The 13,071-nt window shown below is 29.9% G+C and overlaps 2 protein-coding genes across 2 annotated transcripts; one reads left to right on the top strand and one right to left on the bottom strand.

The window, feature by feature from the left end:
* Positions 1-3,303: 3,303 nt before the first annotated feature.
* Positions 3,304-4,172, bottom strand: LOC123898604 (nuclear speckle RNA-binding protein B-like). Its single transcript, XM_045949602.1, has one exon. It carries the CDS (start codon positions 4,040-4,042, stop codon positions 3,428-3,430), a length of 615 nt encoding a protein of 204 aa, XP_045805558.1. The 5' UTR covers positions 4,043-4,172; the 3' UTR covers positions 3,304-3,427.
* A 3,353-nt stretch (positions 4,173-7,525) lies between these two features.
* LOC123920813 (glycolipid transfer protein 2-like) lies at positions 7,526-11,195 on the top strand. Its single transcript, XM_045973135.1, has 6 exons — positions 7,526-7,911; positions 8,013-8,068; positions 9,020-9,153; positions 9,778-9,913; positions 10,551-10,694; positions 10,798-11,195. The coding sequence occupies exons 1-6, from the start codon at positions 7,746-7,748 to the stop codon at positions 10,831-10,833; spliced, it is 672 nt and encodes a 223-aa protein (XP_045829091.1). The 5' UTR covers positions 7,526-7,745; the 3' UTR covers positions 10,834-11,195.
* The last annotated feature ends 1,876 nt before the right edge of the window (positions 11,196-13,071 follow it).

Raw genomic sequence — 13,071 nt, 5'->3', positions numbered from 1 at the left:
AGCCTCTTTATTAAACTCTAGCAAAATTCATATAGAAGAAGTTTCTAAAAGCAGTTTGTTAAAGCAAAGAACACTATTGCACCTGTTAGTAATAGTATGTTACCATCTTTTGAAACAGTCGTGTAAATGGAATCTGAATTCAATAATATATTTGTTCTCGTTTGAGTGTTAAAATAACTCACATAAATTAAATATCAAAGACCAAAATAGAGTCTATACAATATGGATGACAATTTGACTCATATGCAGTGGGCACCCGCAAAAATACTAATAATGAGTAGGGTAAAAACCCGCATTTTGAGTATGAGGACGGGTATGAATAATTACCCGCAAAAATGAACGGGTATTGGTGTGGATACGGATACCTTAGTACCCACCCCACCTCATACCCACACAATATATATTAATTATTATATAATAACATATGTTTATCAATTTAAAAAAATACAACACCATTAAACTATTACATATTTTTAATAAAATGTTTATTTATAACATAATATAAATACAATGTGAATATTTCAACAAAGAAAAGAACTTTAACATGATGTTAATCAAATTTTTGTTTATAAATTTTATAAGTCAACATTAAATTCTTTAAATAAAAATTAATTATATTAAAACGATATAATATTTTATAATAGAACGATTTATATTTAGTAAAAATGTGGGTAACAGGTACGAGTATGGGTACTTAGGTACTCGATACTTAGGTACCCACAAGGTATGAGGACGGGTACAAAGATTATTACCCACGCGAGTATGAGGATGAATACGAGTATTTTTTTCAAACTGCGTAGTATTCTATCCATACCTTATCCATTGTCATCCCTACTATATATAAACTCATCCTCATTGTCAAAGAAATATCTTATTATTAAAATATGATAGGATGGCCGGAACATTTTTTATTGACAATTATATATTGTTTATACATTCATTTGTAAACTGCTTCTCCCACCAAAACATCTAATGCCACACTATAAAATATGTTATCATATAACAACCAACCAGCAATCCTATATAGGCAGGGATTTCTTGCTAAATTGAAGGTGCCTTAACCTTTAGAATCACATTAATACTTCAAAAAGTCAACTAGCATAAATTGATGCTTAAAATAAAATTATGATAAGAACGTTCTAGAATCACAGTTACAGTTTTAAATAACATTAATACTTCACATATACAGTACAGTTTTAGAATCACATAATGGCATGGCAAGACTCTAAATTAGCCTAGTTAATGATATTTTATGGGCTTTAGGTAAAACGTGAGAAAATAATTTATTTTTTTAACATAATATACTTTAATAGCATAAATATAATAATGCAAAAATAGAAAGTGATTGTCATTAGTATTAGATAACTCAAAAAAAAACCTCCAATAAATATAATAATATTAAACCTTACTGAATAGAAGAAAATATAATAAACTACAAAAGTACAAATCTAATAACATCTGAAAATTGACGGTTTTGTATAGAAATTAATTAAAGGTATAGTAAGATGACACACTTAGTTGGTAGAGACGTTGCTTATAATATGTAGGGCTGAGGTGTAGACGGTCCAAAGAAAATTTTGAACACTTTAAGGGGGATGTGATGCATAATAAGGAGGGATGCGGCGAATTTGTTGGGTTTGAGTTACCTGTGGGCCTGGCATTCTAAGTAAGCTGCATCGCACCAATACTTACCTGGAAAAGTAAATGAGATTTTCTCACACCTCTCACACTTATGTTTTCTGCTTTGCTAGTTTAATTTGTTTAGTTTTTGTTATTAAATGACTGCATAGTCTTTCGTCGGCTACTAATATTGCATCTATTGGTGTTGTTTAGTCACCAAAGTTGGGAGTGGTATGGTTATATTCGATTAGTCATAATGATCTTATGCATGTTCTTTGATGGTGGCGATTAAAATCATTATACTAAACGACAAGAGACTTTTTGAAACCTATTAAAATCATCTTGATTAATCAAAATGGATTTGCCCATTTTTATTTCTTCCCCAAGAGGAAGTGGGAGAGGTTGTTATGGGAGTTTCATCTACCTTAGATTTGCTATAGGGGGTTGCCCCAAAAGTGGTCTTTTTACCCAGGCACTATGACTAATCAATTTTTTTTATTTCTTTCAAATGTATTTTTTTTTTAATTTATATTATAATATTTATTGTCGAATGTAATGAATTACAATGTAATATGTAATAATATTTCTGTTACGTCTTATAATGTTTCATTCTTGTCTGTTTTTGCTTCTTTTTTTTTTTCTTTTTTTTTCTGTCAAATGACCATCCGCTACATAAGTAGTAGATGAAAAAAAAAAACGTAAAATTTCACACGAGGCTTCTGAGGGGACGTGGGATCTAAACCGTTACCTAAATTCATAAAGTGGGTGAGAAAATGGGTAGACTGACAAAAGAAAATCTCAATTTGATGCATTTATTTTGTTTGCTAAAATGACACTTCATTTTAATGGGAAAAAGATGATACTTCATTCTTATTTTCTGATTTGCATGTCATTTTTGTTAATTATATATATTGTTTATTTCGAGTTTGAGAATAGAAATAGAGAATATGAGAGCTTTGTATTTTCTTTTTACATGTGTCTTTACATTAAAACATAAGTCTTATTTATAAGATGTAAATAAGCAAGTGAACGATCAAAGATAATTATGCTTCATTAAAATCTTATTGGAAAAAAAAATTCAAGGGAAAAAGATCAGTCAAGGAAAAAGAGTATAACATACAACTCTCTCTAAGACGACAAACACCAATTTTTTGTATCAGTTGTTAAAAATTCTACTTAGAAGAGACGTTATAAAAATGTCTGCTAAATTATCACATGAACAAATTTGAAAAAAATACAATTTCTTCGTTAGCAATTGCTGCTCGGGATGAATATTAAGTTTGGAGCTTAATTTTTTGCTTATTTGCTTCAAAGAAAAGGTAGTTTTGTTTATTTTATTTTTCAGTCTCCAAGTATTATATGAATTTTATGATTGAGATTTTTTTTCTGCAAATTGATATATAAGAAATGTAGAATTGTGGAAGAAGATATGCAGCTCCATGTATCAACTATACTAGTAGGAATTAAATGCATTGTAGGAACTTGCTATAAATGAATTCGACCCTAAAAGTCAAATAACAATATTGAGCATAAATAGCTCAATATTAAATAAATAAATAAATAAATAAATGTACTAAAACATATTGAATAAATTAAATAAAGGGTAAAAAAAATCAAAGCAGTAACACATTTGGCCTTTAAAAAAAAGTGATTTTTTAAACTAGCTATGCATCCATGATATCCATCAAAGAATAGTAACAAAATTCCATTCAATCCCCTTTCTAATCAGCATGAACCTACTCCCACTAGACTTACCTTTTTCTTTTCTATAAATATAAGTTTCAACATTAAAAAGACATCAAATTGATTAATTAGAGAAATTATTGAACAAGTCTGTCAATGGAGTTTGAGGTGAAATCGAAATGAAATTTGAAAGGTTTTGCATGACGAAACTATTCTCCAAATTTCTATTTTCATATAGATCAGGCCGGCTCAAGTTGTTAATGAACCTAGCCATGTTCTGATCTAATAACGGTGATGCTTGTGAGAAAATTCCGTGAAACAAACTTGTATTTTCATCACCACTATTCTCATCATTTTGATGTTGTTTTTTCATCTCTTGATTAGGTTCTCTAACCTTCTCTATTGCGGCACATGATGCAACGGTCAGCTTTGTCGTCTCACAACTAGTATTAATGTCGTTTAAAGAATTATTCGACGTTGATGCCATATTCGACGAGGAATTGGAAGAACCGGTGAGACGTTGAACAAGGCTCATGAATTCATTTGGCGTAGTATGGATTATCTTCGGAGATACGGTGTAGATGATAACCGGCTGACGAATTTGGGCTTGTGGGGCTAATGGTGGTTTCTTGATCTTATGAGAGTTTTTGTTTATCCTTAGAGGTGTAGGGCGAGGACCTTGTAGTTGAAGTTCTCTTTTTTGTGAACTTCCATCATCAATATTGTTAGGAAAGTTCATGTTGCTAATGAAGAAGATATATTGAATGAATTTGAATTGTGAACAAATATTGTGGGAAAATATATGTAATATGATGATGAGAATGAGAATATAACTTTATGTTGTGAATTGTGATTTATATATTGACATGAAATTGAAATATGTACGGAGAAGTGGTCAATATAGTAAATAGGAATTATTTTAATGCAACATACATTGGTAAAACATGGCTCCTATACTACGGTAAATTATATTAATAGTTGGTGGTCTGAATTTGTCTATGCATTAATTTTCTCTTCTTTTTTTTAAGTAGGACAATGTCATAGCTATGTATATATGATGTAACGTATGATGGAGGAGTTGGCTGCTGGATTTTGGATATATTAATTACTAGATAAAATGAGTTGACAAAGTTATGCCTATGTGGCATGGGGGCTATTTGATTGTGTCCTTATGCATGAAATTTACTTGAGTTGGTTTTCTTATATTTTACTAGGTAACGTTTATGGTATCCCATATGTTTTTGTGAAAAAAGCTTGGCTCCTGTTATTGCTTGGAAAAAAATCTAATACCTCTGTTTGATGTCGATTCATCCATACTTCCATTTTAGAGGGAGATTGACTGCTTGTCGGGCTGGTAGCTGTATGAGCGGTAAAGTCCACGTACGGCTCCGTGAGAAAGGCGGTGGACATAAATGGCTTTGTTGTACCTCACTCTCGTCTTCAATGGGGTATGCTCTTTCTTTTTTTTTGAGAGAGAGTATGCCGGATAGGATAATATTTTGATCAGGATGCACTGCAGTAATCAAATAAATAATAAGTAGTAGATTCAAACCATCTATTTTAAATTGGTCGGTTTAAATTAAATCCGAATAAAATTAGTACAAACTAATTAATCTTAATTATTAATATTGAATTTAGTCAAAAATATAATATTAATATTGAACTAGACAATATTAAATTAGACGGTTCTGATTAAATACAGCATGAAAACTGCGTCAATATTTATATGAAATCCTATTGCTATAATGTTTCCATGATAAAAAAATATATGCCATCATTGAAATAATGGTTTAAATAATTGATGGCTTAGATGTTTTATTTTCTTTTTTAAGCATGCATATAGTTTTAATATATGCATGCTAATTCCGAGTATTATCGGTTGACATGATCCCTTCAAGTCTATACTTAATTAACATGCATGATAGTTCCGAGTATTATTAAAACTAAAAAGAATAATACAAACAACTTAGGAGTACTGGGGCAAAATATAAAGAAGGGTCATGCTAACCGGTGCCCCCGGGGCACTGGTTAAGGAAACCAAAATTAGAAAGTTTTGAAAAGAAAATAACACTTTTTAAACTTTCAAGAAGTTGACTGCACAAATTCCAATGCCAAATTACTATTTTTACATCCTTAACTAGTGCCCCGGGGGCACTGTTTAGCATTTTCCTATAAAGAATAATAAATAGTGTTTTTAGGGCACTTATTAAACATACTAAAAAAAAATGGTGGTATTATAAATTAAAAACATTTTTCCGAAAATAAATAAAGTATTTTCGTTTGTGTAATTTGAAACTCCTCTTCTTCAGTTGTAAAAGTGAATGCATGTAGAAACTTTGTGATTTCAAGTTGAAAGTTTCAATGGACTAAGCCAGACCACTTTCTTCAGTGCAGGGTCAAAGGAGAGACTCCAGCAAAGAAAAGACTCTCTACTTACTCTCTCCTGACTCAGTTTAGTGCAACAAAGTCACTTCTAGTTATTTGTTAATTTATTTTACTCCCTTTTTTTTGTTGAAATAAATTCCATTTGCACCAATCAACTTGAGTTTAACTTGATCCAGGACTCAATTTATTTTTGGCGTAAATCAGATTAAGGTATTTTCTGTATGTAACTGCAGAGACTAATTCCTCAAACGTTGTGAAATTCAAATGTACAACAAACTCTCCTTAAGATTTTTAATGTTGTTGCATGTCCAAGCCAAAAAATAATGTTGTAAAATAGGGGGCGAAGGAAAAAGAAAAGTTACAAAAATATTAGATTTTATAAGGTTCGCTATCTAGAATGCGAGTTATTTTTTCCTCAATTTTTACTATTTACTTGTGTTGCGAAAGTGTTAGTATTGGAAAGTCGGGAGGTGCGTGCGAGACTCTGGAGGTGCAAAAAGAAAGAATCGTTTCAAAACATCTTGAGATTTGATAAAAAATTTGTGTTCAAATCTTGTTGGCCTAAACCAAAATTTATGTATGAAAATGGGATTTTTTTCCCAAAATATACCCCTACCCCCCTCTTATTTCCCGTAATACCCCCCTCTCAAAATTATTTCCCGTAATACACCTCTCAAGAGACAAAATCTGAGGACGCAGCAGGGGGAAAGGGTAGCGCCATTTTGAATGGCTCCATTGCCTTTGGGTAGCGCCATTCTGAATGGCTCCATTGACCAAGGCTAATTTTTTTTGTCTTTTTCCTGTCGGGTCTGCATGCGCATGGGAGGGAGAGAATAACCGGGATACTAAGCATTTTCTAAATTTTCATTGAAACGTTGAGTTCCCGGTGATTCAAATGGTTGGTCGTCGAAAATGAAAATGCTCACTAACTAATGGGAGTGTTTGACTAATTATCAATATTCTAACGATAAAGTTAGACTCAAATCCAAAATTTTAAAAGGTATCAAAGTGTGTTGAAGATTTGTGTGATCGATCACCTTCTATCTAAGCACTAAGGTCATACTCCAAATGTAAATGTACATGCGTGTGAAAATGTGTGTTAAGAGATTGTTTCATAGCTTAGCAATCGGGTTTTATTGAAAAATATCCAATCCCAAGATAAAAAATATATGTTGCCTTATAAAAATTATAAAGAGAGACACATTTCATCTTACAAGCTAATTTTATAATGTTGAATTAGACACACATTAAAATTCTAAAATGGTATAAAAAAATATTCAAAATCAGTTGGACCACTTACTACAAGACCACCGCTATCAGACCTATCGAGTCACGCTATAAATGTATGATAGTGGACATGTTGGGTGTGTATTAAGAATTCCCGCCTAAATTAAGTGACCTATTAATTTTATAGGATTGAGTTATTCTCTATTCAAATTATAAAATTAACAATAACATGGTAAACTTCCGATTTTCTTGGGAAAAAAGAGTTTGGATAAGTACAAAAGTTTTCCATGGACAAAATTAAGAGTGGCATGTCTTACCCCATTTGCATAGTAAAGAGAACAACATATAACTTCTTAATGCCAATTTTAATACGTATGACTTCATTCATGATGTGCTAAGAAATGTGAACTCTAAAATTACATCAACATGGCAAAATGATTCCTCCTATATTCTTTTAGACATGTCAATTTCAATATGGGACCTACATATGTTTTATTTACTAAGATAATGTTTAGAAAAACATTATAAGAATAAATTATAACTAAAAGGTCAAATATATAGGTCACCATCTATAGTTTAGAGGGAGGAATTGACAAAGCACAAAGTTATCACATACCAAAAAAATTAATGAAATAAAATAAAGAGTTTAAGCATAAGAAGCTTGATAAGAGAATCGTAGAATAATAATTAATTAATAGTTGAGGTTGCAAGACTTGCTCATTAAAGAAGAAACTAGATAAATTTGAAGATGGAAATATCCATATGCTAGTGGTATTTATATAGAAAGAGTATAGTTGTGGAGAAAGAAGAAATTAATTAGGAAGTGAAATATGAAGAGTGGTAAGAGAGAAATGGAGAAGAAATCAGAAATAAGTTGTGTCATTGAAGAGCTTTCTATGGTGATAATAGTTAAACCTTGTGGAGAAAATCATGAAGTTGCTCATATTCCAATTAAGCCTTTTCTCTCTATATGTTATTTGATTCTACAAATTCTTGGTAGGTTTTCTTACTTCAAATCTTTAATTATGTTTATGCTCAAAGTTTGATGTGAGTTATAACATTAATATTGATATTGATACATTGTTATTGTGTTGTAGATAAAATTGGGCCAACAATGGCTGTTTTGAGACAAGATGTGTTCCAAAATATCAAGGTACAAAGAATACAATTCAGCTTATTACTTAATTATATTTTACTATTTTTAGGCTCTAACTTTATTTTAGGTGAGACTTGAATTTCTCTCTCCTATTCAAGTTGTAAAACTCACCACATTAAATACGGGTAATTAGTGATATCTAAACATATTAGTAATATCTAAACAACATTTGTTTTTGACAAAATCTCTCCAACATTTTAAGCTTCCTATTTATTACCTTATTTTTTATTTTTTATTGATAGACGAAATGACAAAACCATTAAAAACTCACATACACAAAGTAGAGAGACCGGGATTCAAACTCCGGTCATGAGGCCCGACCTAGCAATTTCAGCATTTCTGCCATTTAAGCTAGGATTTATATACTTTATTAATAACTCTTTTTTGTTACCATGATATTGATACGAGGTTTCCACCATTGTTAGCGATAAATAATCTCTGTCGGGAAAATTGTGGGGCATACAAAGTGGGTTCTTCCCTCCCAACCAAATTTTTTCCATACGCATGAGTCATGAATCGAACTCTTACCACATGCTTAAGGGGATCAAAACATTTACCACTTGGACCAATTCATCGTTAATTATACCTCAAATCATTATTAATGTGTAATTTGTAATTCTAATTAGTAGTAGTTTACATGATAGGAAATTATACAATTTAATTAATGAACATTAAGATATTAATTATTTTCATATTAATTCATTGACAAAATCTTAAATTATAATATGGAATGGATGAAATATTAACAAATAACGACCCAATTAAGGGAACCTTTCTGTTTGGTGGATAATTAAGGGAACCTTTCTATTATATTATGAGCTTGATTGTATTAAACCGATTAGTTAAGTTATATAGTATTGATGATTGGTCAACTACCAATGATTATGTTGTATATTATTTGTTCAAAAATAATAATTTGTGTATTAAATTAATTCCTTTTGTTCGCAGAGATTGGAACTGATGCATGAATCAAATCCAACAATGATTTCAAATAATTTGGTTGAAATATTAAAATTAGAAGCAACAGAAGGCAATGCAAAGAAGGGGTCTAGCTGCAGTAAAGCCTTTGTTTGGCTCACAAGGTGAAAATAATACTACTTGGGTGTAATATAACCCTTCAATAATCTTTAATCCGTCACATATATTAAATATCATACTATTAATAAAAGATTTTTTTTTTTAAAAAAAAGGTGTCATCTTATGTTTTAAATGAAATATTAATTATTTTTTAATATTTCAATTATACTCTAAAATTATACTAATCACATTTTAGTTTATTATATTCAGTAATCATGATTTCTCACATATTCACCTAAATGGATAAAATTTCTAGTTAATAGGATACTTGAGCAATAAAAAAATGTTATACTTATACTGCGTTATAATGTGAGTTCTTACTCACATCAACTATGAATAAGTTGCATGAAAAATATATGTGAGAGATGACTCATATTTTTAATGTCTAATAAATATTTTAAGTGAAGATGTTCAAACCTATTTGTGTCGTTGTTCCAATAATTATATAGTCTACTCATGTTACTTTTTAACAAAAAAAATTATAAAATTTTTAGACTTTTTATTTTTTACAATTTATAGTTTTAATTAAAATAAATATTCAATGAGACATATAGGCTATATAGTACTACAATAGATAAAATTACGCTTATAAAAAAAAATTTATTTTAATTTTAGTTATTATTCTGCAGGACCTTGGATTTCACCTCGTCATTGTTACAAATATTATCAAAAGATCCAGATAAGAAAATGGACAAAATAGTTGAAGAATCTTATGATGTAACATTAAAACCGTGGCATGGATGGATTTCATCAACTGCATCAAGGGTAATAACCATGTTTTCTTCATTATATATATTTTTTTCCTCCATATTTTCAATCACTTTTATGCTATTACATGGATTTTGCATCCTAATTAATGTACATGCATGTTTCTGTTCATATTCATGATCTCTTCACTAGAATAATATAGCAACAACAATTAGAGAATGAAAATTATGACAAATGTCACTAAATATAGAAATTAAACAATAAACTTTAGTCCACAAATCCTAGTTCAACTGGCAGAAATGTCGAAATTGCTAATGTTGGATGTCAGGACCAGGGTTGGAACCCCGGTCACTCCACTTTGTGTGTGTAAGTTTTCAATGACTTTACAAAACTTTAAAAAATAATTATCATTTTTTTAAAAGTTCTCATTCGTTTCTTACAAATTCTTAACATAGTGAGAATATGAAAATAATCTAAATTTGTTTCAAATGACAAGATTTTTTAGTAGTTTATCTTAAAAATCATTTTTTATATAACCAACTTTTTTTAAATGATTTTTAGTTTTGGTAAACAAACACTAAGCAACTTATATTTTTAATTAAACTCTATAAAAATTAATCTCTAAATTATTAAATATCAATGTCACTTTTTTATGATCCGTAACAATCGGCTCCATAATTGGCATTGCATGCAGGTGGCTCTAAAATTAGTTCCAGAAAATAAAACATTCATCAATCTCCTTAAGACTGAAGATGAAGACGGTGAAATGTTGAACCATAAAATGCAGATATTGGGTTCTCTGCTTGTGCCTTTTCTTGAAGATATTCACTGTATTTTAGTAAGCTTGATTTCATCTTCCTAATATAATCAATTGGTCATAAAATTAAATTCCTTATATTACAAATTTTATCTTATATTGTGTATATCTATCTATTTTGCAGAGATTGTATAACTTGGACAAGCTGAAATCAACATGAAGTTAATATAAAAGTCATACTTCTTACGGTTCTTATTATAAAAAAAAATTAAATTTATAGAATATTTGATGAATTTAGTGTATAATATGAACCAAATTCATCAAATATTCTGTAAACTTAAAAACTGAATATTTTCTTATAATAAGAATCATGGGAAGTAATATAGTAATAATTCGATTTGTGTATTTTAGCTTCCTTCTTTCGGTATTTTTCTTTTTCATTGAAATTCGGTTATTGCTTCTTTCAGTCGATTTCATGTAAATGCAGTGTAAATATCGTGTATGTATACTAAAAGGTTTGAACTTTGAAACGAACATCAATTTTTTTTTCTTATATAGGAGTATATGCTTTGGGCTTCAAAAGTTTATGTTTTAATTTTATTTGCTAAAGAGTGTCCTGGAGTATTTTTAAGTATCTTAAATGGTAAATTTTTGTAATTTTTTATAAAAATATATCAAGTCAACACATTAGAAACTAAAATATTTTACTCTATAAAACAGCGAGTGCAGCCTAGTGGTTACTGGCCGGTGTTAATGTGTCTTTTGGATCCTAAGGTCGTGAGGTCTATTCTCTCTCTGTAACCCCAATTTTTAAATGAAATGCTTAAAAAATATCTTGAAAACACCGATTAATAAAAGCCTTTTTTAAAAGAAGTTAAAACAACAAAGATTAGAAGAACCAAACTCCAAACTCCAAACTCCAAACTCTAACTCTACAAATTTTAGTCCTCTGTTTTAAAATGTCTAACTTTCCCCATACGTTAAAAAAAAAAAAACTTTCCCCATTTTAATCAAGATTGGACTGTGTTTGATATATTTGTTGTTCTTGATTATAATTCCCTCTTATTTGTTTCCACATAATATTAAGTGCGTCGCATTATAAAAAATATATACACCAATTCTACTTGATAAGATTGTTACAATTTCGATTTTAAACTTAAAAATTATAGATTTTATGTTTCTAGGTCAATAATTTGAGTATAATCTTTTTTGGGTAAAATTGTAGGCTAGAAAACGTTGAAATCGTATAAAATTATAGGTTTTAACTCTTTGAGACGATTTTACATTTTTTTTTTGTAAATTTTAAAAAGTCCAATTTTTTATTTGGCCCATTTATTCTCCCTCACTTTTCTCTATCAATTTGAAGATGGAATAATTGCTTTTTTTAACTTTAAAAACTTATGAAATATGAACCTTTTTTTTCTTGGATAATTATGTTACTCTGATGATTTGGCGGGTAATTTGTGTAGTTTGATCCAAGTTTATGAATATTATAATAAATTTTATACACAATAGAATAAATTTATAAAAAAAATAAAGAAAGAAAAACTACAATAATACAAAATAGTACCAAATTCAAATTGGGAGTTGGGATTATCGACTACTCTATGGATATGTTAGAAAATTCAAAGTTTCGTCTTCATGAGCATAGCTCAGTTCGTAAGAATATTGCATGTAATATGCAGGAATCATGGTTCATATTGGATTGTATAAGTCAAACTGTCTTCATGTTCGCTTAGCGAGTAAGTGGCGGCTAAGCGAGACAGGGTCGTGTTTTCTAGCTAGGCGCGCTCATGTGTGGATAAGCTAAGCGAGCTTAGCAGTTTTTGAGTTTATTATAGAAGTTGGTTTCTGTTATGTGACAACTGTATAGTTAGTTTGTTAGTGAGGTTAAGAGGTGGTTAGTTTACTTGTTTTACAAGTTTCTTCTTATTGTGTTGTAACTTTCACCTATAAAATGTGCTTTTGTGATTAATAAAAGTTGGTTTAATTACATTTTTGGTCTCCCTATTTTACAGGATCCACAATTTTGGCCCCCCTATTTTAAAATCAAACATTCTTGCTCTCAAAAAATAATTATAAATTAATTAAAAATGAAGCAAAATATTTAATGTAAAGTGTCAAATAAAAAAATTGTTCAGATAAAGAGGTATGTCTTTTTTTTATAATAGCAAAATTTTATTAATAAACTCAACCAAAGCATAAGATATGCCAAGGATAGAAAAAGAAAACAATATACAAATAAGAGAGCCCCTAAAAACACCTGAAAACGACCCCAAACAGATTCCAAAAACCCCAACACAGTAGCCCAAACAAAGCAAAACACGGGGAAAACACACAAACCCTCAATTTCGTGCAAAACAGACAAGAAACATAGCAGTCATCAAACTAGAAGCAACCCCAAAACCACCGAAAATCACCTTTGAAAACAACTTCCCGGGTCCCAAGACCATTCATA

Source organism: Trifolium pratense, linkage group LG1, assembly GCF_020283565.1.
Source record: "Trifolium pratense cultivar HEN17-A07 linkage group LG1, ARS_RC_1.1, whole genome shotgun sequence".
NCBI classification, from domain to species: domain Eukaryota; kingdom Viridiplantae; phylum Streptophyta; class Magnoliopsida; order Fabales; family Fabaceae; genus Trifolium; species Trifolium pratense.
The sequence above is the reverse complement of the archived record's forward strand: the minus strand, read 5'-3'. Positions and strand labels throughout refer to the sequence as shown.

Excerpts from the sequence above, each read along its gene's own strand:
- LOC123898604 (XM_045949602.1), bottom strand. The coding sequence starts at position 4,042 with ATGAACTTTCCTAACAATATTGATGATGGAAGTTCACAAAAAAGAGAA.
- LOC123920813 (XM_045973135.1), top strand. The coding sequence starts at position 7,746 with ATGAAGAGTGGTAAGAGAGAAATGGAGAAGAAATCAGAAATAAGTTGT. Across the intron at positions 9,154-9,777 it reads GCCTTTGTTTGGCTCACAAG|GACCTTGGATTTCACCTCGT; the intron begins GTGAAAATAATA and ends ATTATTCTGCAG. Across the intron at positions 9,914-10,550 it reads TTTCATCAACTGCATCAAGG|GTGGCTCTAAAATTAGTTCC; the intron begins GTAATAACCATG and ends CATTGCATGCAG.